The following is a 26,922-nucleotide window of genomic DNA, read 5'->3' as shown; positions in this document are numbered from 1 at the left end:
CTTTCATGCCCAAAGTGTAGTGGAACGATGATGAAACGCCTGCTTCATATAGACCAATTTCATCAACGTTCGATTTATGCGAAGTTATGGAAAGAACAGTCACAAATATATCGAATAATTATCTTGAGAAAAAGACCCTTCTCTCAAGAATATAGCCGGTAAGCTCATGTGGAGATCATCATGTACGACTTCAGACAGAAGCACAAAGAGCGCATGTATTACCAAATGTTTGGACAAGTTCATGAGGAACATACACATCGAATCCAATATTCCCCCGCGGCAAATTCCGAGTATAATTGGTCTCCAGTTCCACACTTAAAGCAAGTAGAGACGCAAGTCGGGTTTGGTGACCAGTGTCCTTCGGGGAAGATAATACAATTGACGACTGCTCAACCGAGCGTTGTTCATTAAAATATGGTCATTCATATGTACAAACCCTACAATGGTTAAGTTTCCTAGGCCTTGTGTTTTCTAAGAAAATTCTTCAACATTTTTCACAATTTTTAATCTTATTCATAATAAGAAAAACAAACACCCAATATATTTATCTAAATTCCATATGGTAAGCAGTCTCCTTCAAATTAATGTTTAGTCCTTGGACTGTTCTTAGAAGTCCATAGATGTCAGACAGACAACAGGTACAGAGCCTGCCATAGGCCCTCTTGGATTTTGCGTCCTGGTGATCTTATGATCCATTTACATCATCATGTATTAGTTTCCACGTGAAAGACAACATAATAAAATTAATAATGACATTGTCGTGATATCTGTTCAAGTTTCACGTACCACCCACCACCCTAGTAGCATGATTCAGGTGTATTGTCATGCCATCAGTTCCAAGATTCTCGTACCACCCACCACCCTAGTAGCACGATTCAGGTGTATTGTCATGTCATCAGTTCAAAGTTTCACATACCACCCACCACCCTAGTAGCACGATTCAGGTGTATTGTCATGACATCAGTTCCAAGTTTCACGTACCAACAACCACCCTAGTAGCACGATTCAGGTGTATTGTCATGACATCAGTTCCAAGTTTCACGTACCACCCACCACCCTAGTAGCATGATTCTGGTGTATTGTCATGTCATCAGTTCCAAGTTTCACATACCACCAACAACCCTAGTAGCATGATTCAGGTGTATTGTCATGTCATCAGTTTCAAGTTTCACGTACCAACAACCCTAGTAGCATGATTCAGGTGTATTGTCATTCCATCAGTTCCAAGTTTCACGTACCAACAACCACCCTAGAAGCACAATTCAGGTGTATTGTCAAGTCATATGTTCCAAGTTTCACATACCACCCACCACCCTAGCAGCACGATTCAGGTGTATTGTCATGACATCAGTTCCAAGTTTCACGTACCAACCCACCACCCTAGTAGCATGATTCTGGTGTATTGTCATGTCATCTGTTCCAAGTTTCACATGCCACCAACAACCCTAGTAGCATGATTCGGGTGTATTGTCATGTCATCAGTTTCAAGTGTCACGTACCAACAACCCTAGTAGCATGATTCAGGTGTATTGTCATTCCATCACTTCCAAGTTTGACGTACCAACAACCACCCTAGAAGCACAATTCAGGTGTATTGTCAAGTCATCTGTTCCAAGTTTCACATACCACCCACCACCCTAGCAGCACGATTCAGGTGTATTGTCATGACATCAGTTCCAAGTTTCACGTACCAACCCACCACCCTAGTAGCATGATTCTGGTGTATTGTCATGTCATCTGTTCCAAGTTTCACATGCCACCAACAACCCTAGTAGCATGATTCGGGTGTATTGTCATGTCATCAGTTTCAAGTTTCACGTACCAACAACCCTAGTAGCATGATTCAGGTGTATTGTCATTCCATCAGTTCCAAGTTTCACGTACCAACAACCACCCTAGAAGCACAATTCAGGTGTATTGTCAAGTGATATGTTCCAAGTTTCACATACCACCCACCACCCTAGTAGCATGATTCAGGTGTATTGTCATGTCATCAGTTCCAAGTTTCACATACCACCAACAACCCTAGTACCACGATTCTGGTGTATTGTCATGACATCTGTTCCAAGTTTCTCGTACCAACAACCCTAGTAGCATGATTCAGGTGTATTGTCATGTCATCTGTTCCAAGTTTCACATACCACTAACAACCCTAGTAGCACGATTCTGGTGTATTGTCATGACATCAGTTCCAAGTTTCTCGTACCAACAACCCTAGTAGCATGATTCAGGTGTATTGTCATGTCATATGTTCCAAGTTTCACATACCAACAACCCTAGTAGCATGATTCGGGTGTATTGTCATGTCATCAGTTCCAAGTTTCACATACCACCAACCCTAGTAGCATGATTCTGGTGTATTGTCATGACATCTGTTCCAAGTTTCTCGTAACAACAACCCTAGTAGCATGATTCAGGTGTATTGTCATGTCATCTGTTCCAAGTTTCACATACCACTAACAACCCTAGTAGCATGATTCTGGTGTATTGTCATGACATCTGTTCCAAGTTTCTCGTACCAACAACCCTAGTAGCATGATTCAGGTGTATTGTCATGTCATCTGTTCCAAGTTTCACATACCACTAACAACCCTAGTAGCATGATTCGGGTGTATTGTCATGACAGCTGTTCCAAGTTTCACATACCAACAACCCTAGTAGCATGATTCTGGTGTATTGTCATGCCATCAGTTCCAAGTTTCACATACCAACAACTCTAGTAGCATGATTCTGGTGTATTGTCATGACATCTGTTCCAAGTTTCACATACCACTAACAACCCTAGTAGCATGATTCTGGTGTATTGTCATGACATCTGTTCCAAGTTTCACATACCAACAACCCTAGTAGCATGATTCTGGTGTATTGTCATGACATCTGTTCCAAGTTTCACATACCAACAACCCTAGTAGCATGATTCGGGTGTATTGTCATGTCATCAGTTCCAAGTTTCTCGTACCACCAACATCCCTAGTAGCATGATTCTGGTGTATTGTCATGACATCTTTTCCAAGTTTCGCGTACCAACAACCCTAGTAGCATGATTCAGGTGTATTGTCATGTCATCTGTTCCAAGTTTCACATACCACTAACAACCCTAGTAGCATGATTCTGGTGTATTGTCATGACATCTGTTCCAAGTTTCACATACCAACAACCCTAGTAGCATGATTCAGGTGTATTGTCATGCCATCAGTTCCAAGTTTCACATACCAACAACCCTAGTAGCATGATTCTGGTGTATTGTCATGTCATCAGTTCCAAGTTTCACATACCACTAACAACCCTAGTAGCATGATTCTGGTGTATTGTCATGACATCTGTTCCAAGTTTCTCGTACCACCAACAACCCTAGTAGCATGATTCGGGTGTATTGTCATGTCATCAGTTCCAAGTTTCTCGTACCACCAACATCCCTAGTAGCATGATTCGGGTGTATTGTCATGACATCTGTTCCAAGTTTCTCGTACCACCAACAACCCTAGTAGCATGATTCAGGTGTATTGTCATGCCATCAGTTCCAAGTTTCACGTACCACCAACAACCCTAGTAGCATGATTCGGGTGTATTGTCATGTCATCAGTTCCAAGTTTCTCGTACCAACAACCCTAGTAGCATGATTCAGGTGTATTGTCATGTCATCTGTTCCAAGTTTCACATACCACCAACAACCCTAGTAGCATGATTCGGGTGTATTGTCATGTCATCAGTTTCAAGTTTCACGTACCAACAACCCTAGTTGCATGATTCAGGTGTATTGTCATTCCATCAGTTCCAAGTTTCACGTACCAACAACCACCCTAGAAGCACAATTCAGGTGTATTGTCAAGTCATATGTTCCAAGTTTCATAACATACCACCCACCACCCTAGTAGCATGATTCAGGTGTATTGTCATGTCATCAGTTCCAAGTTTCACATACCACCAACAACCCTAGTAGCACGATTCTGGTGTATTGTTATGACATCTGTTCCAAGTTTCTCGTACCAACAACCCTAGTAGCATGATTCAGGTGTATTGTCATGTCATCTGTTCCAAGTTTCACATACCACTAACAACCCTAGTAGCACGATTCTGGTGTATTTTCATGACATCTGTTCCAAGTTTCTCGTACCACCAACAACCCTAGTAGCATGATTCAGGTGTATTGTCATGTCATATGTTCCAAGTTTCACATACCACCAACCCTAGAAGCATGATTCGGGTGTATTGTCATGTCATCGGTTCCAAGTTTCACATACCACCAACAACCCTAGTAGCACGATTCAGGTGTATTGTCATGACATCTGTTCCAAGTTTCACACACCTCCCACCACACTAGTAGCATGATTCAGGTGTATTGTCATGCCATCTGTTCCAAGTTTCACGTACCACCAACAACCCTAGTAGCACGATTCAGGTGTATTGTCATGACATCTGTTCCAAGTTTCACATACCACCCACCACCCTAGTAGCACGATTCGGGTGTATTGTCATGTCATCAGTTCCAAGTTTCACGTACCACCAACAATCCTAGTAGCATGATTCTGGTGTATTGTCATGTCATCAGTTTCAAGTTTTACATACCACCAACATCCCTAGTAGCATGATTCAGGTGTATTGTCATGACATCTGTTCAAGTGTTGCATATACCATTAATGACACTCCAATGGCATGATCCATTTCAGAAATTGATATTCAAATCAGATGAAGGATCAGAATAAACTTTTATTAAAATCATAAAAAAATCATGGTTTTGACTTCTGTTGTGTTCAATGCAAACTTTTTTCTGAAATCCATTTCATCAAATTTATCTAAAATGTTATTCAATATCACGCATAATTATGTGAGTTAAATTGAGTGTGAACTAAAGGACAGATCGCTTCAACTAACCATTATAACAGTGAGGGGTGGTCGGGTAGCCCAGTTGTTAAAGCGTTCGCCTGTCACGCTGAAGACCCGGGTTCGATTCCTGACATGGGTACAATGTGTGAAGCCCATTTCTGGTGTCCCCCGCCGTGATATTGCTGAAATATTGCTAAAAGCGGCGTAAAACCATACTCACTCACTCATTATAACAGCGACAATGATCAGATAAGCACTACTGTTGCCTTTACAGCGAACCTTGTGAGAGACTGAGTGAGTGAGTGAGTTGGGTTTAACGCTGCTTTTAACAGTATTCCAGTTATATCACGGCGTGTCAGCTTAATGTGGGAGGAAAGCCCGAAGTGATGCAGGTGTCAGAGGTTTACCACTTTGGTGAAACCCACAAGAATGGGTACGGTGCAGACAAACCTAGACACATAATCGGGGCGAACCGGGATTCGAACACAAAATCATAGGTTTCTGGCGTGCCCAAGGGATGCAACTCTGCACAGCGAATCGTGGTGCCACAGACGACTGGGTCACCCGTGCCCCCCTGTGAGAGACTGAACATTCATATATCACGTGTAACTCTCATCTATACCCAAGTAAACCTCATAATCAAGAAAATAGGCTTCTGACAACATACCCCCACATATGAACAAGAGTTCCTTCACCTACATACACCAGTTAAAAGTACAAAGCACTTGATTATCTGCCCCTTTGAGTTTACTTGCTAATTACAACTGCAAATTACAGCATCTGACAACATACCCCCACATATGAACAAGAGTTCCTTCACCTACATACACCAGTTAAAAGTACAAAGCACTTGATTATCTGCCCCTTTGAGTATACTTGCTAATTACAACTGCAAATTACTAAAGGTAAATTTACCTCCTTTGAGATATCTTTTAATTTTAAATCGCTAGAGTTAACAATCTGCCTCTTCTCTTTCTGTCTCTTACATCTTGTTCAATTAACTCGTCTGCAACTTGTGAAAAGACTCCTCGGGCATGTTAAAACAGGAAAAAACATTCAAATTTAAGAAAAGATGGTAAACAGATGTAAATGGTGGTTGTAAATAAGCTTCATTAAGAATGATCATTAAGATACCTTATTACAACCTTCCACATAGTCAGAGCATTTCCACATTACAGTAAATTCAAGGCAGTTGTTTACCATTTGGTAGCGAACAGCATTAACCTTAAGGTATTAACAAGCAGGGCAAACATAGGGAATCACAACAGTCCTATGGGTGGGTGAGTGGGTGAGTGAGTGAGTGAGTGAGTGAGTGAGTGGGTGGGTGGGTGGGTGAGTGAGTGAGTGAGTGAGTGAGTGAGTGAGTGAGTGAGTGAGTTGGGTTTAACGCCGCTTTTAACAGTATTCCAGTAATATCACGACGTGTTAACTTAATGTGGGAGGAAGGTCCGAAGTGATTCAGGTCTCAGACGTTTACCACTTCGGTGAAACCCACGAGCACGGGTATGGTGTTGACAAACCTAGAAACATAATCAGGATGAACCGGGAATCGAACCCACAATCATAGGTTTCTGGTGTGCCCAAGGGACACAACTCTGCACAGCGAATCACGGTGCCTTAGACAATTGGGCCACCCATGCCCCCTCAATCACAACAGTCCTATGAAGCACATGCAATACTATCATGTAGTGTTGACAGGCACTGCAATAGCTCACAGTTTATATCAGTGCACAAGACATCTGGAGTCTATAGGAAGTGATGCACTGTGGACTTCAGTCCATTATTGCTATTGCTCTTATACATGAGTAAAATAATAGCTATTTCCTCAAAGTAATCTATGGATGGTGATTATGGAAGGAAAAGCAGAATGCCAGGTGCCTGAGACTCGGAGACCATACAAGGTTCTGTCACAAGCATCATTTATGTTTGTTTGTTTGTTTGTTGTTTAACACCGCACTCAGCAATATTCAAGCTATATGACAATCCAGTGATTGACATCATGAGTATCGATTCACACAATTGGGATCAATGACATAAATCAACAAGCCTGACCACCCGATCCCGTTAGTCGCCTCTTACGACAAGCATAGTCGCCTTTTATAGCAAGCATGGGTTGCTGAAGACCTATTCTACCCCGGCATGAATTATATGTATTGTCACACCATCTGTCCAAGGGTGCAATAACCAAGCACACTATAATCGATATAAGTCCACACAAGGTTTTGTCTCAAGCCCGCAAGAAGATATGGGTTTTGAACACACAATGCAGCCAGCCATGAAGGGTAAGTCTAAGCAAGACAACCACGTGAAGCTCTCTTGATGAGCTTCTCCATGTTGGATGTACATCATTCACAGTGTCAGCAGTATCATCTGGATGTTGTCCATACACAAAAGAATGCAGGACTGGTAATGTTATCATGGTTACCAGTTAAATATTGTCAATATTCCAAAAAGCACATCTCTTATTCCAGTGTCTTGAGTTGGATACTTCACAAAAACATATCCTCAAAATAGTCCTCAAATTCTTCTTCCCTGAAACATAATGCAGAGTATCAAAGATGTGTGAAGCAATGTGCATATCATTATACTACTGTGACAAGCCAAAACATCTTTATACATTTTGGCCCAGTAAATCATTTGTGGCTAAAATAGCAAGCAATATCGGATAAGTCTACACAAACTACATCTTCCAAAAGGGATAATTTATGTTTCCTAACGTTGGAGAAACCACCAGCATGACTCTGGTGCCAAGAAACATAATCAGGGTGAATCTTGGATTCCAACCTACTGTCATAGCTTCTGGCAATATTGGGGCCATCTTTCACAGTGGGGAGTTTTGACTGGTGGCAGCGATAGTATCTAGAAGGCTGCGTGAACGGGCTATCGCTGTGAGGAGCCTGCTTCTGGCATGCCAAAGTCAGGCAACTCTCCACAGCAAATTCGAAAGGCCTTAGACTATGGATGTCATCGTTTATTGTGATATTCATGTATCCCTGCCTTTTTAATGTTAATTCAGTATCCATACAAATGTATGAACCACAATACTAAATTAATAATTTACTCCCACTGAAACGCTTACATTTGAAAAGATTAGCATGGTAAAGATGGACAAGGCAGAAATTCAATTTAAACATTAAATGGATCAGCCTTGTTCATATTTTGCACTAAATTGATAAAAAGCAGGTCGACATTGGATTCTTGTATGTATGCACATACTTGTATTGCTAATAATCAAATAGTCAATAAATCAGGATACTTTTGATTCAGTCTGGGATACCAATGCCCTTAAGGTGAGGAGAGGTGAAATGGGGCTTATCGTCACATTCATGATTATTGCACATATATAGCGATGTTTGTTTGTTTGTTGTTTAACGCCGCACTCAGCAATATTCCAGCTATATGACGGCGGTCTGTAAAATAATTGAGTCTGGACCAGTCAATCCAGTGATTAATATCATGAGCATCAATCCACGCAATTGGGATAAGATGACATGCATCAACCAAGTCAGCGAGCCTGACCACCTGATCCCGTTAGTCGCCTTTTACGACAAGCATAGTCACCTTTTACGGTGAATCTTCACGGGTCATATATCGATGTGCATGCACGTGTGTGTGTGTGGCTGCTTGGTACTATTCTGGACTGATGCCGATTTATAGTGCTAGCCCACTGAGATACCATGTTGCAGGTATGTCACAACATGATTACCCCACTTAGACACAGTACACTGACTCCGAGCCGACCAGTCCTTGTTTTAGCCCCTTAATGCCAAGCGCCAGACAGGGTAACAACAAGTACCATTTTTAAATGTCTTTTGGTATGGCGCGGCCGGGGATCGAACCCCGCATCTTCTGCTCTACGGGCAGATGCTCTCCCACTAAACCACGAAGACATTCAAATGCCTTCAAGTGTAACATGTAATACGCATACACACTGCATGTATTAACACAATGCAATAGTGACTATTCTGACATAATATTTCTATACACCAGGAAGTGTAATACAGGTTATTTAAGCATCAGTGAATATCATGCAAGCATAATATCGGTGAAGAAGTGTACAATTCAGCAAATACTGGAACTACATAATGTTAGTCCTGTGTTTTACCTTGACTTTTCCTCAGCAATCTTAGCTGGCCCCTGCCATGAAGTATTCTCACTCTCAGCCTTCTTCTGGGCATCTTTGACAGTGTCTCCTGCTGCAGGTACTGATGCACTCTCCTCTTCCTCAGCATCTTCATCTGAATCATATAAACACTATCACCCTCAACACTTGACAAGGCAAACTTTGAACTTTCAGCTTGGCATAATACACAAAGCTCGGCAAGTCATGCACTAAGAAAGCCTGGCAATATACAACTTCCATGCTAAGACAACGAGCAGCAATCAAATACTGTGCCAAGACGATCAAATTTCTTCGCAAAGAACTTTTAGCACCTTCAAAAGACTATGTTATGATGGTCAAATTTCAGGTCCCTGTTTAGGCAACATGGAATAAAAATTGGAGGGTGTGTTTCTAAACACACTTTATATAATGTTTTATGTTACTTTCATTATTGTTTGTTTCAATGAGGAAATTACCCCGTTGCCACTGAACATGCCCCTAAGAGTTTCATAAATGATATCATTTGAAAGCAAAATATATGCCTTCATTAAGTGTTGAAATCTCATCATCAAAGCACTCAGGGTTACGACCAAGGCGGTCAAAATTGTTGCCAAAACACATGTGATATCAGACGTAAAATGTTTCCTCTATTAAACTCTCAGGCATCTATCAAATTTGTGAGAGCCGTTAACCCAGCGGGTATTTGAGACCTGGCTTGTATTAGACACAGCGTCTAAAGAAGGAAATATTGATATATACAGTTCTTATGGGTGATCAGCAGTCAGTTTTTATGGATAGATATGAAGGCTATCAATGTATTCATATGCACGGTTTTGGTGTGAAGAGGCATGATATATTTAGAAGGGCTTTCAGTGGGAAAAAGGATACCACTTAGTAACCATTCAGAATCAAGCATTCTTCAATGTCATGGTAGAATAATTGTCATCCTCCATTAAAGTCTCATCTGGTCAGTTTTTGTTTTGACCACCGTCCATCTCAGCTTAAACTGATCTGATTCTGTTTGAGCCACCTACTCCTCATTTCTGTTAAGTTTTCAAACACAAGGGGCACATATTAAATACCCCCGGCCACGAGTAGATGAATGTTTTACCTGATGACGAACTATAGCCGGACTTGTGCTTCTTCTTTGATCTCTTGCCTTTCTTGTTTTTATTTTTGGGTACCACTTCCTTCTTTCTGGTAATGAGACAGAACATATTAATTTTATTTCAATGCTACTAGTCTTTGAGGACTACCATTATTCGATTTTTATTTGTCCACAGCACAATAAAATGGTCTTGGACAAGCGTTAATTTCAAAGGCTATAAGAAGCATACATAAAATCCACCAGATACACAGTCCATCTAAATGCAATCTCATTAAAATCATCGCTAAACAAAGATCTGAGGACATCCCATTACCGGTCACGTCAGAACGACCTCTCATCCAACCAATCAAAGCGTCACTTACCAGATCATGAAAGTGACAGACAGAATGTGTTTTCTAATCATGCAACCTCGAAATATTTAACAGGGTTTCTGAACGACAGTTACGGGTTTTATGATTATATCCATACAATCTAGGCCATCTGTAAGCCATTCCAGAATGTTCTTTTTATCAGTTTTAAAAAATTTAATCAAGAATACGTCAAAATATGTTTCAAAGCGCCAGTTTGAAACTCGTGTCGTAAAGCTCGAGAAAGCTGCCTTCTGATTGGCTGATGTCGATTTCTTGTCAGTCATTTCATTGATCGGTCAAAGTTCGCGAAAGGTCATTCTGACGTGAACCGTAATGGGATGTCTTCAGCGGGAGCGAAAACTAAGATCTGATTTTAATGAGATTGATCTTAATGTTCAGACATTCAAAGTGTTGTTATAAGCACCAGGAAAACATGGTTGTGTTGACTTACCTGTGACGGTAGTTCAGTTTGTAGGAACAGTCCGGACACAAGCCTGTAAAATATCAACACGTTTAGATGAATGGATCACGCTTAACTAGTTGAACCCAATGGTGATTTCGGGTTAGAACTGGTCCCCAGCAACATATGCTGGTCATAGGAGTTGACTTAGTTGATTGGTTGGCCAAGATTGATGCAGAGTTGAGAACAGATTTTTTCCTTTTCAGCTGAACCTTCTTGATCCAAAATTTAGGGGTGTTTATGGGGGGTTGGGGGGCTTTTAACAAACATGTTAACTAAATTCATGGAAATTCACGGATCCACGGAAGATTCCCACCCCTGTTGGTGACTTGGTTGATTGCGTTTATCTTACCCGGATGGTGTGGATTGTTGCTCATAATATCAATCACTGGATTTTCTGGGCCAGATTTGTTTATTTACAGATCACTGTCATATAGCTGGAATATTGCTGAGTGTGGTGAAAAACAACAATCACACACAGGGTTTTGTAGGGAATGTGTATCAATGTGTACCTTCTTCAGTATACAAAATGCTTGTTTGTCGTTTTACGCCACACTCAGCAATATTCAAGCCATATGATGGTGGCCTTTAAGTAAAAGTTTGTAACAGACAAATCAGTGACTGATATTATGAACAACGTCCCGCTCAAAGCCTGACCATCTGATTCCTACAGTTATAACAAGCACAAGATGATGTGGATATCCATGACACTAAGGAGGTAGTAAAATACAGATTATATCCATGGCATCTTTGTTTGTTGTTTAACTCCACACTCAAGCCTGGACCAGACAAACCAGTGACTGATGCATTGATCTATGCAATTAGGACATTATAACATGCATCAACCATGTCAGCGAGCCTGACCACCTCATCCCGTTAGTCGCCTCGTACGACAAGTATGGGTTTTGAAGACCAATTCTAACCCGGACTTCACTTGATTTTACAAAACACATAGAAAGGGGTGTGACAGCTGACTGAGCTGTCAATGGATTGCAAGTTTCAATTGGCAAATGACAATACATTAGCATGATTAGTGACAAAATAAAAGTCAAAAGTTGACACTGATAGGTGCTTCACCATTGATATTATCAATGGGCTTAACAAGACCGTAAAGTATGGATAATGGTTACCTCAATAATTAACTTCAAAATACATAATTATTTAGAGACATATGGGTGTCTACTGAGAGTTCATTATTTACTTGCTTTTTTTAACAGAGCAACCTTCATGAACTCCCTCACATTGTTCTTGGCATTCAACTGAACCCAGAAATGGTGCATTTGTTACACTTTGATATCACAGTAAACAAGAGCAAACAAGTTACATATGAATTACAATCTAAATCAATTCAATAATTTAATCACAACAGTTTATGGACTGACGTAGTTTGACGAGGGCATTCTTCTTCTCCCCGTGTTCCATATATCCGAAGTTGACCTCCCAGCTCCGCATGCCCTCTCTCTCATTACATTTCTTGTTTCCACACACAAACTGCCCTGAAAACATACTTCATACTATTTATCATGATAAGTTGTAGCCAGGCCCATGCCCCGAGTCCTAGCGAGATGAAGAAGAAGAACTACCTAGATGGAAACAAAAGGCAGAGCTCACAGTGTTACTGTGAATATGTGAGTTTTATATTCAAAATGGAAACAATGAGCTCGCATCTCAAATCAATAATCTTGTTGGGTGGATTTTTATATATTACATCCCCCAATGATCTGGCAAATCACTGTTCCTCAGAGAAAAGGTGTGGTTATTTTAGGGATGTATCAAACGTTACACAGTTGGGCAACCATACCAAGGGAGACAACTCCTGACACACATTTTTCTACTTTTCCATTTAGGTTCATTGAAATGTGATCTGTAAATCAACTGAAAACAAAGACTTGCCCAACTATAATCAATAGTCAAATGTCAAGACAACATAAACATACTAACGTACTAACTAATATCAGGTTCCCTACCATGCTAAACTTTTATAAAAATATAAGTAAACATAAATAGAATCATTCTAAACTGGGTTGGGCAAATATAATAAATAACACAATGTTCATTGTATTTACCGTTAGTGACTTTGGGGTTTCAGTCAGTCAAACCAATAAACAGAAAACTGAAAAAAAGAGCTGTCTTACCCTTGCCATCCACCACTTCCTTCTCAACCCTCCATCTCATGCCGATCTAGGAAAAGGAAAACATTCCTGTCATGAAATATTTGTTTGTTTGTTTGTTTGTTGTTTAACGCCCACTCAGCAGTATTCCAGCTACATGACGGTGGTCTGTAAATAATCAAGTCTAGACCAGACAATACAATGATTGACATCATGAGCATCGATCTACGCAATTGGGATAGATGAGCCTGACCACCTGATTCCGTTAGTCACTTCTTACGGCAAGCATGGATGAACTTTTAGGCACAGCTACACAGGAACAGCTACACACAAACAGCTACACAGGCCAAGCTATGCAGGAACAGCTACACAGGCAGAGCTACACAGGAACAGCTACACAGGATCATATGCAAAGGCAGAGCTTCACAGGATCAGTTGCACAGGCAGAGCTACACAGGATCAGCTACACGGCTAGAGCTACACGGGAACAGCTTCACAGGCAGAGCTACACAGGATCAGCTACACAGGAACAGCTACACAGGCCAAGCTACGCAGGTACAGCTACACAGGCAGAGCTTCACAGGATCAGCTGCACAGGCAGAGCTACACATGATCAGCTACACGGCTAGAGCTACACGGAAACAGCTACACAGGCAGAGCTACACAGGATCAGCTACACTAGCAGAGCTACACAGGATCAGCTACATAGGTAGAGCTACACGCAAACATGTACACGGGCAGAGCTACACAGGCTGAGCTACACAGGATCAGCTGCACTAGCAGAGCTACACAGGATCAGCTACACGGCTAGAGCTACACGGGAACAGCTTCACAGGCAGAGCTACACAGGATCAGCTACACAGGAACAGCTACACAGGCCAAGCTACGCAGGTACAGCTACACAGGCAGAGCTTCACAGGATCAGCTGCACAGGCAGAGCTACACATGATCAGCTACACGGCTAGAGCTACACGGGAACAGCTACACAGGCAGAGCTACACAGGATCAGCTACACAGGATCAGCTACATAGGTAGAGCTACACGCAAACATGTACACGGGCAGAGCTACACAGGCTGAGCTACACAGGATCAGCTGCACTAGCAGAGCTACACAGGATCAGCTACACAGGTAGAGCTACACGCAAACAGCTACACAGGCAGAGCTACACAGGATCAGCTACACAGGTACAGCTACACAGGAAGAGCTACACAGGCTGAGCTACACAGGATCAGCTGCACTAGCAGAGCTACACAGGATCAGCTACACAGGTAGTGCTACACGCAAACAGCTACACAGGCAGAGCTACAAAGGATCAGCTACACAGCTAGAGCTACATTGGAATGGCTACACAGGCAGAGCTACACAGGATCAGCTACACAGGCAGAGCTACACAGGATCAGCTACATAGGCAGAGCTACACATGGCAGAGCTACACAGGAACACTATGTGCTCTCTTCAACATTTATCTAAGTGTAATTAGATTTTACTTTCAACAAAAAGTCACAAATTCTGTGATGTTTGACTTCTGTGAACTAACGCTGAGCATAGCGTTGACCAAACACAGTGTTGAAATTGTGAGAAAAAAACATTGATACAATTTACATGGACAGGCTGTGGTATTGAATTTTGAATCTTCATTCACCTTATTCTCCTTGTACCTGCTGAGGTCGGCTATACAATACTCCTTGAACAGCTTGTCATAATACTTCTTGGCCAGGTTCTTCTCCCTGCAAATACAAATAAAAAATGTTCTCCCAATGCAATATATAACACTGCCCAATGGCACCTGTTGTCTAGCTGATCAATACAGCACAAGCAGGATTTCGACTTTGTCCTGGCTCATTGAGCTGAATGGTTGTCCAATTTAATCCATCGTCAATTCATCACATGTTTGTATACATGACGTTCCCACATCTTCTGTGAACCCATACAGACACTTTTCGACATTGCCGCAATTTTTAACCAAAGATTCCAGACAGTCTGGTTTCAGCAGGAGAGAAACTAACAAGTGTTGAGACAAATGTGAGCCAGATGACATCGCACAAACGGCAATCTGCACAACAATTTTGAGCATGGAGGAGGGCCCATTTGACTTCCGCAAGATACGAAAGTCATGTTTCATCGGCTAAAAAAAATACATGTCACCAGTACCATGGGAGTATGATGGCACACTAATGGCCGTAATATTCATCCGGATGCCTAGAGAATGATAAAGGCAAATTTGTTGTCGGAGATCAAGCAGTAGTGAAGAACTACAATATTTGACAATAGTTATCTTTCCCTTCTACACTGCAGTATTTTATGAATAATCTATGATATACACAACAAAATAGGGGCTGTCATGTCAATTTTGTTACTCAGGTTCGGGCGTTTATTAAGATTGCTTTCAGTCTAGAAGCTTATTGGAGCTAGGTGTTTAATATGGTGAATACAGTATTCTTTGAGGCCTCTGACCATGACAACAGGGCAACACAGAGTTAGCAGCATCACTATCAGGCATTTGTCTTACCATGAGTCATCTTCATCCTCTTCATCCCACAGAAATCGGTGATTCTCTCGGATAACGTCTAAGTCTGTCCTGTCCCTAGACCTGAAGAAAAACAGTGCAGAAAGGTCTCATGAAATGTGTTGTTCTCTTAAAATCTGCAGCTGATAAAATTACACAGGACTGGAGTCTTAATCCTTCGTACAAAGAAGTTGTTTGAGGAATCTTTAATATTTCTATTGATTGCAGCATCTATAGTTGTATTACACACGCTTTAGACTCCAAACAAATATACTGTAACAAGCTTGAGCATAACGCCCAGAAGCCACTTCCACAGTCAGTCACAACTCTACAGTCACAACTCTAAAGTCTCCCTCTCTCCCTTTTCCAACAGAGGCTTAAAAAAATAAAAGAATTGGTTCACAGGCAATGGCTTTTGAAAATATAGTGCAGGTAGGCAGGGTTTTTTTTTTGGGGGGGGGGTTCAAGCAGGTATGTAATCAAAATTTTGTTTACAATAATTCCATTGAAAATATGTTGTTCTTAATTATTGTAGCATTTCAATGTCGGGGTTGTGTGTTCGAGATGCGGAATATTTAAAGATTATTGTTTTTGTTTGAAAATGGTAATAAAAATGAAATGTGCAGCGGACTTTATGATGATGCTGATGGTGCCTGAGAACCAAGACTATTATTTTTTTTAGCCTTATGATACTTGAAGACAAAGATGCTGCATCTCTAATACTTAAAAAAAAAATACAACAGTGAGAAAACTTCATCTTGTACTATCTGATGCATTTCAAATAATCAGAGCACTAAGACAATCCCAACACCAACACTGCAACAGCTAATTCAACAATCTCATAATAATTAGACATTTTCAATATGACACCTCTCGGTATGGAGATAGACCATTTAGCCCCGAAACATGTAAATTCTCAGTTCGAATAAGCAAAGCAATCGGACAAGCATGTCCGATTTTCTTATCTCAAAGTAAATATAATCGAGACTTCCAAATGCAAAATATACAGATGCACCATCATATTGTTGTGGGATTGTATACATTCTGCTGTTTCTGAGCGCCATGTCATCCACACAAAAATGGTGGTTTACTTTAGCTAAGATTCAAATTCCAGGGGGTAAAGAAATGAAGCTGAATTGTTTCAGAAAGCTGACATCTGTTTGGCAAAAGAATCACCCATCCTTCATTCAGATTGGGAGGTTAAAGTTCACCTCAGCATACACCTGACACAACGTCCCATGGAGGTGTCATCAAATCTTCACGCTAAGAGTGTCGGAGAAGTAAATGATTTGATTTAAACAGGACTGCTAACTTCCTATAGTCATCTTCCTGAAGGCAAGGGAGTTAACTCACTATAAAAGTCCAGTTTCCACCCTTGCAGAACTAGGCTGGTATAATGGAGTTACGTTTTGGCTGGACTAACAAGTCTGTGCATAGTCCAATCAAAATCACGCAACGAAATCAAAATCATGCAACGAAATCGAAATCCGGTTCGTAAACTTCAGTGCAGATTTCGGTCGATTGCAGGATTTGCAGTTTGTACCACCAACTCGTTGTCAACAGATATTTTCCAAACCTTTTCATGTTTTTAATCAAGGTGCTCGCGTGATTTGATGTACTTCGCGATGTAAGGCCCGTTTTATCAAAATATAAATCTTGATGATCAATCAGATCTTCTTGACTGGGCGCCGCCATTTTGTTTGAAACAAATGCAAGTGATGGAATCCGATTGGTCCATATAGGAGAGGCTTAGAGGAGACATAACTCGTAATAACTAGTGGTGGCGCTACTATCGCGCCTAGAAATTCCAGCCTAGTTCATCAAGGGTGCAAATTGGACTTTTAAAGTCAGTTAACTCTCTTGCCTCGGGAAGATGCCAATAGTAGGTTCACAATGACCTTCACACATGAACTACAATAGGTGGAGCATTATGACCACTAAATAAAGATGCATTTGTGGCCAACTCGTGTTATTCTGAGACAAGACGAAAACTTGTGCCCCTCTAGTGGCCATTTTTGCGACTGGGTTCTGTCTAAGCGCAAAGAAACATAGAATTATCATCACATTGTGTCATGATTCATGTATTTTTCCCCATGTCATATATATTCCACATCGGGACTTACGGTATTTTATACAGTATGATTGAACACATTAAACTGTATCTGGGGACCTTTTTAGAAGCAATACATGTAAAATAAAAAAATATTCCTGAGGAATTCTTTGACCGAAGTACTTAAAGTAATACACACATTCTGGTTGGTTTGTCATATTTTAGCACAAAACATTCATCGAAAGGGGGACGAGTCTTCTTGCAGGTACGGAAAGGGGTGAGTGGTGTCGAATGAATAAAGTTGATGTGCGAACTCTAATGACCCTACTGCCTCATGTCAAATGTGGTTATGTCACAGTCGAAACTCACGTGTCTCGCTTGAAATCCTTCTGAGATCCTCCATAGTAGAGGAGATAGTCATTGATGTACTTCCTGTGTCTGGCGTACTTTGAGGGGTCAAAGAAGACAAAACACTGCATGTGCCTACCAGTAGAATTACTTGTAGGAAAACTGCAAGGATTCTGATAAGCATATAGGTCCAGAGCAACTTTGACTTATTGCAAGAAGAGACTAGAAAGGGTGGTCAGGCTCTTTGACTTGGTTTGTTTGTTTGTTTACTGTTTAACGCTGCACTCAGCAATATTCCAGCTATATGACGGCTATAAATAATCCAGTCTGGACCAGACAATCCAGTGATTGACGTCATGAGCATCGATTAACGTGATTGGAATACAATGACATGCAGCAACGAAGTCAGTGAGCCTGACCACCCGATCCCGTTAGTCGCGTCTTTAGACAAGTGTACTTGCCTTTTACAGCAAGAATGGGTTGTTAAAGACCTATTCTACCCCGGATCTGTGACTTGGTATCCCAATGGCTGGGATCATTGCTCATGATGTCAATCACTGGATTGTCTGCTCCAGACTCTATTGTTTATAGCTGGAATATTGTTGAGTGCGGTGTAAAACCATGAATATTTGAAGGAACGGTAAATCTCTCTGCCACTGCAGTTTGTTAGTTGTACTTGTACACTCAAGTAGCTAGTACACTACAGGAACTCATACTCTTTGACATCTCTTTTATCAAGGTGCTTTGTTTGTTCTCACATGTCTAACCATTCTCTAACAGTGGACAAGACCACGGTGGAATTGTACGGTAAAGAGAATCAGCCAGCTTGGGTTGCATACTCCCCAGGAAGCTGAGAAATCCATTTGAATAAACACTGCTCTGCTGACTGGGGCATTGTGTCATACACATTTAGAATGCCCATATGTTACTTGTTGTGGGGGGCCATTAATGTTACCATTGTACAACTGATGTATAGATATTATCGTGTTCCTCATCTGCAAAAGGATACTGCATCCATGCTGAGAATGTGCAAGCGCTGGATTTTCCATTCTTCTCTGAAACACATAATACATCTGGTTCAAAATGCTGCATCATAAATGCATAAACATAGTGCAACGACACTGTAGCTCACCTGGATATGTAGCCATCAGTTTAAAATGTCAACAAATACAGACGCTTGTCAAAAGAAGTTGTCAATATTGACATTCAAATACTTTCTGCATAAATACTGAGGACAAAATAACTAATCTCACAGAAGAAGAATATAACAGCGGTAAAGCGTGTCCACTAGAATATATCAAAGCCTAGTTTCTACCCTTGCCACATCAAGGCAAACTTTTCTACCCTGGCCCAACCTCGCATAGATCACGCGTTGTGCCCCTAAGTAATGAAAATGTGATATGCAATCAGATCGCTTTTCCTCATAAAGCTTCAAAAAGAGAGCAACTACCAATGGCGTCGACATTCACGATTTCATTCCTGACATAAAAACATACTTTAGGCAATTGTTGGGGGGTTTAAAAAGTGACAGGCAGCTGAAAATCACTTCCATACGAAGGTGTACCAGGTGTGGATGTTAATTTTGTGAAACGTTCTCTGATTGGACTATTGATATGTGCAATAGTCCAATCGTATTCAGCACAGGAAAGTGGGCTTGATTAGGCAAGGGTGGAAACAAGATTTTGATAAAAAGGCTAGTGGACGCTCTTGCCTCGGGAATATGGCGGTAAATATGCATATTGACAGATCTTAAGAGCATGGTCAAAACACCAAGATCCCACTTCTAGCTAAATGTATACCACAATTGGCTTTTGATATGTTTTTTTAAGAATGGGATTCTAACAGCTGTAACAAACTCATAACAAAGATTGTCATGACTGGTGGGTACAAGCATGGGAAGAGTCAGCTTCCCTGGTCCAGATGTTTCTGAGGAGATGATGTTAACAGCACAAACAAATGCATTTTGAGAGAATTTAAGACTTACTAATGTAAAGAACAATGCATGTTAGCTTTAATGAATACATTTATTCTGAAATCAGTCAATATCAATTTCTTAATGTTCATGTCAGATATTCTAAACTCAATCAATGAATTTGAATTGAAACAAAGAAATAACCATCATAAGGAATTATACATATGCTATGTTATTTTTTGTTAACAAATACAGTGGTCACCTAAAGACCTTCACCTAAAGGAAAAAATTCAGAATGAAAGTTCTTAGATTCGCATATAGAAAGACCTGGTACATCCTTGCCACGTAAGGGATAAATATGATGAAAACTTCTCCAAGTAATCCATGCACAACAATTACTCTCTTGCTGCATCACTTCAACCACCTGTATCACAGCTACTCACACGCTGCATCATGGCTACTCATCAGCTGCATTACGACTACTCCCATTTTGCATCATGGCTGCTCACATGCTGCATCATGGCTACTCACACACTGCATTACGGTTACTCACACGCTGCATTATGGCTACTCACACACTGCATCACGACTACTCACACACTGCATCACGACTACTCACACACTGCATCATGGCTACTCACACACTGCATCACGGTTACTCACATGCTGCATCACGCCTACTCACACACTGCATCATTGCTACTCACATGCTGCATCATGGCTACACACATGCTGCATCATGCCTACTCACACACTGCATCATGGCTACTCACACGCTGCATCATGCCTACTCACACACTGCATCATGGCTACTGACACGCTGCATCACGCCTACTCACACACTGCATCATGGCTACTCACACGCTGCATCACGGCTACTCACACACTGCATCATGGCTACTCACATGCTGCATCATGGCTACTGACACGCTGCATCACGCCTACTCACACACTGCATCATGGCTACTGACACGCTGCATCACGCCTACTCACACACTGCATCATGCCTACTCACACACTGCATTATGTCTACTCACACACTGCATTATGGCTACTCACATGCTGCATCACAACTACTCACACACTGCATCACGCCTACTCACACACTGCATCACGGCTACTCATATGCTGCATCACGGCTACTCACACGCTGCATCACGCCTACTCACACACTTCATCGCGCCTTCTCACACACTGCATCATGGCTACTCACATGCTGCATCACGCCTACTCACATGCTGCATTACGGCTACTCACACACTGCATCATGGCTACTCACATGCTGCATCACGGCTACTCACACGCTGCATCACGCCTACTCACACACTGCATCATGGCTACTCACATGCTGCATCATGCCTACTTACACACTGCATCATGGCTACTCACATGCTGCATCATGGCTACTCACACACTGCATTACGGTTACTCACACACTGCATTATGGCTACTCACATGCTGCGTTATGGCTACTCAAACACTGCATCACGGTTACTCACATGCTGCATTATGGCTACTCACACGCTGCATCATGGCTACTCACTGGCTGCATCACGGTTACTCAAACACTGCATCATGGCTACTCACATGCTGCATCATGGCTACTCACATGCTGCATCATGGTTACTCACATGCTGCATCATGGCTACTCACACGCTGCATTATGGCTACTCACACGCTACATCATGGCTACTCACACACTGCATTATGGCTACTCAAATGCTGCATCATGGCTACTCACACGCTGCATTATGGCTACTCACACGCTGCATCATGGCTACTCACACGCTGCATCACTGCTACTCACACACTGCATCACGACTACTCACACACTGCATCACGGCTACTCACTTGCTGTACTCATCCTCAAGTTCTCTCTTCTTGGCGACCCCTCCTGTTCCCCTCTTCTTCTGGGGAAGAAGATTCTGTAGGTTCTGTCTGAAAGGTGCAAATACTCAGTGTAGATGATCCCACATGTGGTTCTCATGGTCAGTCTGAGAACAGTGTCTTGAATATGTGATAAAAACATACTTAACAAGACAACTGAAACCTCCATAATACAATATGAACAGCAAAAACTAAATATGTTAAACTTTAAGTGAGATCAAATTTCCATCCTTTCCAAAGAATTGTAATACATTGCAGAAGAATAAGTATGGTACAATATTAGTATGTAAAAAATACATGTAAACATATTATGTCTTATAAACATATTATGTCTCAAACAGCATTGCCGAACCGTGAAGATCAGTGGGGATAGGTCTTCAGCAGCCAATGCTTGCCATAAAAAGTGACTATGCTTGACTTAAGAGGTGACTAACGGGATTGGGTGGTCAGGCTCACTGACTTGGTTGATGCATGTCATCGTATCCCAATTACGTGGATCGATGCTCATGATATCAATCACTGGATTGTCTAGTCCAGACTCGATTATTTACAGACCTCTGTTATATAGCTCGAATATTGCTGAGTGTGGCGTTAAACAACAAATAAAAAACATCATAACCATATAAAAACCAAAGGCACTGGTGACAGAACTACACATGCTCCAGCAGAACTATATATTCTTTGACATACTTCCTTTTCTTTTCTTCAGCATCAGACTCAAACTCAGACCCATAGCCTCCTGCAGAGGCCAGCTGAAAAAAAGCAGGAACATAGTCAGCGATGTAACAGTACTAGAAAATATCAATTATAACCACTTCTGATGAGATTATTACAATTTAAACATGCCCTGGTCATATGAAGCCAATCACACTCCCACCCCGAGTTCCTCGGGCCAGCCCAGTACCTCTGTCACATCGTCACATCCTACACAGTCCATTCATGTGTTTTTCATCAGTTTCGTTTTAGATGAGTCTTCACGTTTAGATACACAAACATCATGAAATGTTTAAATTATCCAAAAATGTATAAAACTATTTCCATTTGTTTATTTATCCACCACGTACAGTCACTGAAACCCAATGGAGACCTAGCGATATACGGTCACTTTGAAGTGTAAAGCTTTGTTGTCATGCACCTCACTGTCACAGTTGTAGTAGTATATCTATGTAATTATGCAAAAGTATATGAAAAGCATTGGGCATGTCTGTTCTTATTTCAGAATAAGTGTGTTTATTTACAGGAGGAAAGTCTGGTCACTTAACAAGCCTACACCAGCTGTGTGGTCACTGGAGCAGAAACGGAAAAAGGCAAGCAGAGTAGAGTAAGGTTATCGGCTATTGTTTACAAACAAACCTTCAGAATGGTCGACATCCTGTCCCTTTCATGCAGTGAAGTCAGAAATTATCAGTGGGTGGATTCGGTGCCAGAGCTACAGATAGGCTGTGTATTTGTGTAAATTCCCTCCCCAAAATATTCAAAACCCAATTACTTTCAATATACTTGCGTACAGAAATGCATGCATCAAATGTATAAAAACAGCATGCATAAATACTCAATGAAGCTCTATCAGCATGCGTACAATAGAGCTAATTTCTCATACACAATTATGAGCTAATTTACTTTCTGAGTGAAGCCTATATTTAGAACCGTTATATACCATGATATACATGTACGTCTAAAACATTATTTCTTTTTTCTAAAAAATGTTAACTCATTTGGGGAAAAACCCTAATGGAGTGATAAATAGATGAGTGAAAGATTATTGGTTACCCAATGAAAAACGTAATAACCCAATAAAAATAGAAACCTTCAAGTAAAATTGCTCAAAAAGTCATCTGGAACTCTGGGTTCATTAAAAATGTTCAATATTATTCTTTTTATGTGTCTTCTTTTATTATTATTTTCTGCATTACCTGAGTAGACGTATATGGATCCATTTTTCAAAACAGCCTGAGATCTAAGCAACGCTTAGTCCGTGGTTAACATGACTGCAACCTGAAATAACATGAGACACGGTAGTACTGGTGAGTGGGCTGAGTTAGTGAGTGAAGGTCTCACACCCAGAATGGAAATAAGTAATACTGTATTCGACGTAATAAGCGCACAGGGCGCTCTCAAAATTAGAAATAGGGGGCTCTTATTAGAATATTATTTTGGTGAAAAATAACCAGGGTTGAAAGATAAATTTTGTGGTTTATGCTGACAGCCTGAAATGTTTATATACGATACATTTTTCCAGAATTTAATTGCTCATAATTAAGGGTGCATATAACACACGAGTGCGTATTTTACGCGAATAAATAAGTGTTGTGTGCATTGATCAATCGGAAGGGATGCCAATTGGGATTGTTCACTAGCCAATCTATTAGCAAATATTGCCGTGGGCGCTTTTTAGAGCGGGGCGCTTATTACGTCGAATACGGTATATAAATTTATTCCAGCAGGCATAAAAAACAATATACAGATTGCTGTGGTGATCCCACCCTTTACAAATGGTTGTACCCATATAGTTGTTTTTTTCTACATGTAACAGACATACATAAACACACACACAACTTAACATGCTGTTAAATCCAACTTCAGGGCTCAGATATAGAAGGTATACTATATATAACAGGATGGTATAATCATGGCATTTTTTTAATTTACCACTATCACTGACTTGTATTTATATTAAAGGGCTTCCAGCTGGTATATAGACATAGTGAGTATATTCCTTGGGATTTGGAAATTTATATTCAAGACGTCAGATATATGTGCTGACAACCTCTCCTTAATCATCCAGATGCCAAGTTCCTATTTTACACACATTCTAGAACTTTGAAAAGATAACGTAATGCAAGAAGTGCACTACACTCATTCTACCTCTGACTACAGTGAGTGAGTTGGGTTTAATGCCGCTTTTAACAGTATTCTAGTTATATCACGGCATGTCAGCTTAAAGTGGGAGGAAAGCCAGAAGTGATGCAGGTCTCAGAGGTTTACCACTTCGGTGAAACCCAAGAGCACAGGTATGGTGCTGACAAACCTAGAAACATAATCGGGGCGAACCAGGATTTGAACATTATTGAAACAATCATAGGTTTCTGGCATGCCCAAGGGACGCAACTCTGCACAGCAAAAAGCGGTGCCTTAGTACTGTGCCACCCGTGACCCCTCTGACTACAAAATGTGGGATTTCCTGTCTGAGATGTAGAGTTATGAGTAAAGAAAATAGCAAATTTCACTACTTTTTATTGTAATGTGGCAGTCCTAGACAAAGATTTGCAGAAAATGAAACTTACTGCTGAATATTGCAGAAAAATCGCGCAATTTGCTTGTATTAGTTTTTAGGGGCTAATGTTGTTTTTACCGCGGAATTTACTGCACAATTATTTAATCTGAGAAGCAGAATTTGTCTGGGTCTGCGGTGTACACCGATGGCGATAACGCCACAGTGGAGTGTGTGACGATACGCGTCACTTTCAATGATTATCCTGCCTGAAGTCTGAGATGTAGCTTCTCTGTGCTGTATGCTTCTAGTCTTTCTTGAGTAAAAGGTTGTCGTCTGATGTATTTATGTCCCTACCTCCTCAAACAATCATCATCCTTTGATAATCACAACTCCCATCTCTGAAACATTGTAAACATGAAGCACGAGTACTTAGAGTGCTCTCCCTTGGAAAGACTGGTTATATGAAATTGCCCTTCTTACGCAGTCCAGGAGCTAAGCTGGGCCCCGTCTCTAATATCACAATGCGACAAATGGCCAAAATGTCGCGTTGTCACATTGTCGCAATGTCGCGCTTTGGCTAATTTTGACAATTTTTGCTTGCGTGTGGAAGGACGACAATGCGACAACGCGAAAATGTCCCTTGTAGTATTCCATATGTTTGGAATGTAAAAACAACACACAAATTTATTGCTTTACAAAGATAGGATGTCTGGGATACCCATCAGCAGTTATGTAATATGCATTTTTTTTAAGTTTTAAAAGTTTCAAATCAAATTATATTTAAAAAACAAAGCCATGTGGAAGTAGGTTTTGAGTACTGACTAAGCGCTAGTACAGTTCATTTTTTGGATAAAATATCTCTAAGTTAAGTTATTTTTCATGATTACATCAACCGAGAGGGATAGTTGCAACCGGGACTGAAATAGCTTTAAGTGCTGACTGAACGAATAAATTACATGGGACCCCGTTTGTGCGGACTTACCTCCCAGCTAGCACATCTACATCGGGCCGACGTTGGCTTTGCTATTTTTTGCATACAAGTGTTTGTAATATGCGCATACCTTTGTATCTGATCTTTTAATGATAAACGTTTATTTGCAGTTTTGGTTTCCCATGATATAATCTACATATATATGTTATCATATAATAAATGAAATCTGTTTTGTGGTAACCAGACTTCACAGGATCTGTTCAATATTATGTCAATATACAAGTGCAAATATATGAGATAAGATGTATGAATTAAGGAAAGGACCTGATATCTGTGTATGGCCAAAGCTTTATTTAAATGTTACTTTTATGTTTTGAGCAATATTCCCCTCAACCTGTTGACATCATCATCATCATAGCTTAGTGCTCACTGCTGCTACACAAACTTAATACATAATATTCTTATATTTCTATTTAAGAAAACCAGACGATCAGCCATTGCAAGCAGCTTTTCCAAAATCGAGCAACTGAGAGAGCACTGGTGAGTAGATTAAATTTCTTTAGATTTATTAAGTATGGTACGAACTCCAAAAGATGGTTATAAGAACTTATTTTGTAAGGAGTTATGGCCTTTGCTTCATGCTTTTTTAACTTGATGGAATGGGGGGGGGGGGGGGGGGGGGGGGGGGAGTTTGTCTCGCAAACGAATTTGAAGCCACATAAATGAAATTTTGCAGGCCAATATGAGGGGTATATGTTTAGACTGTGTTTTAAAACTGGTTTTGAGAATATATGTTTCACATCCGCCTTGTTGCAGGTAGTAACACTGTTTTCTTGTAAATAATAATAAATTAGTAATAAAGTTTATTATTCTATTTTGCTCTTTGTGTTTAATTACAAGTATTAACTACACATGTATTAGGGTACATAAAAAATAGTACTGTAACTAGTGTAAGCATTTCGATTGTTTTGTACAGCTAGAAGTATTCATATTACTTACAGTTGGTTTTCAAAGTATTAACTATGATAAAAAATTAGTATCTTTTTAAAAATTCAGTATTTTTTAGTTTACCTTTTATCTTTGTAACTTTAACATCAGAGCTAGCTGCAGCTTTTAGA

At 40.7% G+C, this 26,922-nt stretch overlaps 1 protein-coding gene across 2 annotated transcripts; it reads right to left on the bottom strand.

Annotated features, from left to right (window-relative positions):
- Positions 1 to 6,334: 6,334 nt before the first annotated feature.
- LOC124145699 (protein FRA10AC1 homolog) lies at positions 6,335 to 25,317 on the bottom strand. 2 transcript variants are annotated; one of them, XM_046515591.2, is made up of 14 exons: positions 25,228 to 25,317; positions 23,573 to 23,654; positions 22,350 to 22,411; positions 21,624 to 21,710; positions 18,870 to 18,915; positions 17,882 to 17,958; positions 15,466 to 15,546; positions 14,599 to 14,683; positions 12,980 to 13,025; positions 12,227 to 12,340; positions 10,836 to 10,878; positions 10,038 to 10,123; positions 8,930 to 9,062; positions 6,335 to 7,356 (listed from the first exon to the last, which is right to left on the bottom strand). In XM_046515591.2, exons 2-14 carry the CDS (start codon positions 23,594 to 23,596, stop codon positions 7,314 to 7,316), a joined length of 927 nt encoding a protein of 308 aa, XP_046371547.1. In that variant the 5' UTR covers positions 23,597 to 23,654; positions 25,228 to 25,317; the 3' UTR covers positions 6,335 to 7,313. The 2 variants fall into 2 exon arrangements, with proteins under 2 accessions (XP_046371547.1, XP_046371548.1); XM_046515592.2 differs by lacking the exon at positions 25,228 to 25,317 and adding an exon at positions 24,944 to 25,218.
- Positions 25,318 to 26,922: the final 1,605 nt, after the last annotated feature.

The sequence above is a fragment of the Haliotis rufescens genome, unplaced genomic scaffold, assembly GCF_023055435.1.
Source record: "Haliotis rufescens isolate VD_foot unplaced genomic scaffold, xgHalRufe1.0.p SCAF_12, whole genome shotgun sequence".
NCBI lineage: Eukaryota > Metazoa > Mollusca > Gastropoda > Lepetellida > Haliotidae > Haliotis > Haliotis rufescens.
This window is presented reverse-complemented; position numbering and strand designations above follow the sequence as displayed.

Coding starts and splice junctions, on each gene's coding strand:
- LOC124145699 (XM_046515591.2), bottom strand. CDS start 23,596: ATGGATCCATATACGTCTACTCAG. Junction 18,916..21,623: donor CTTGAGGATGAGTACAGCAA/GTGAGTAGCCGT, acceptor TATGTGTTTCAG/AGAAGAATGGAAAATCCAGC. Junction 10,124..10,835: donor AAACTGAACTACCGTCACAG/GTAAGTCAACAC, acceptor TCTCATTACCAG/AAAGAAGGAAGTGGTACCCA.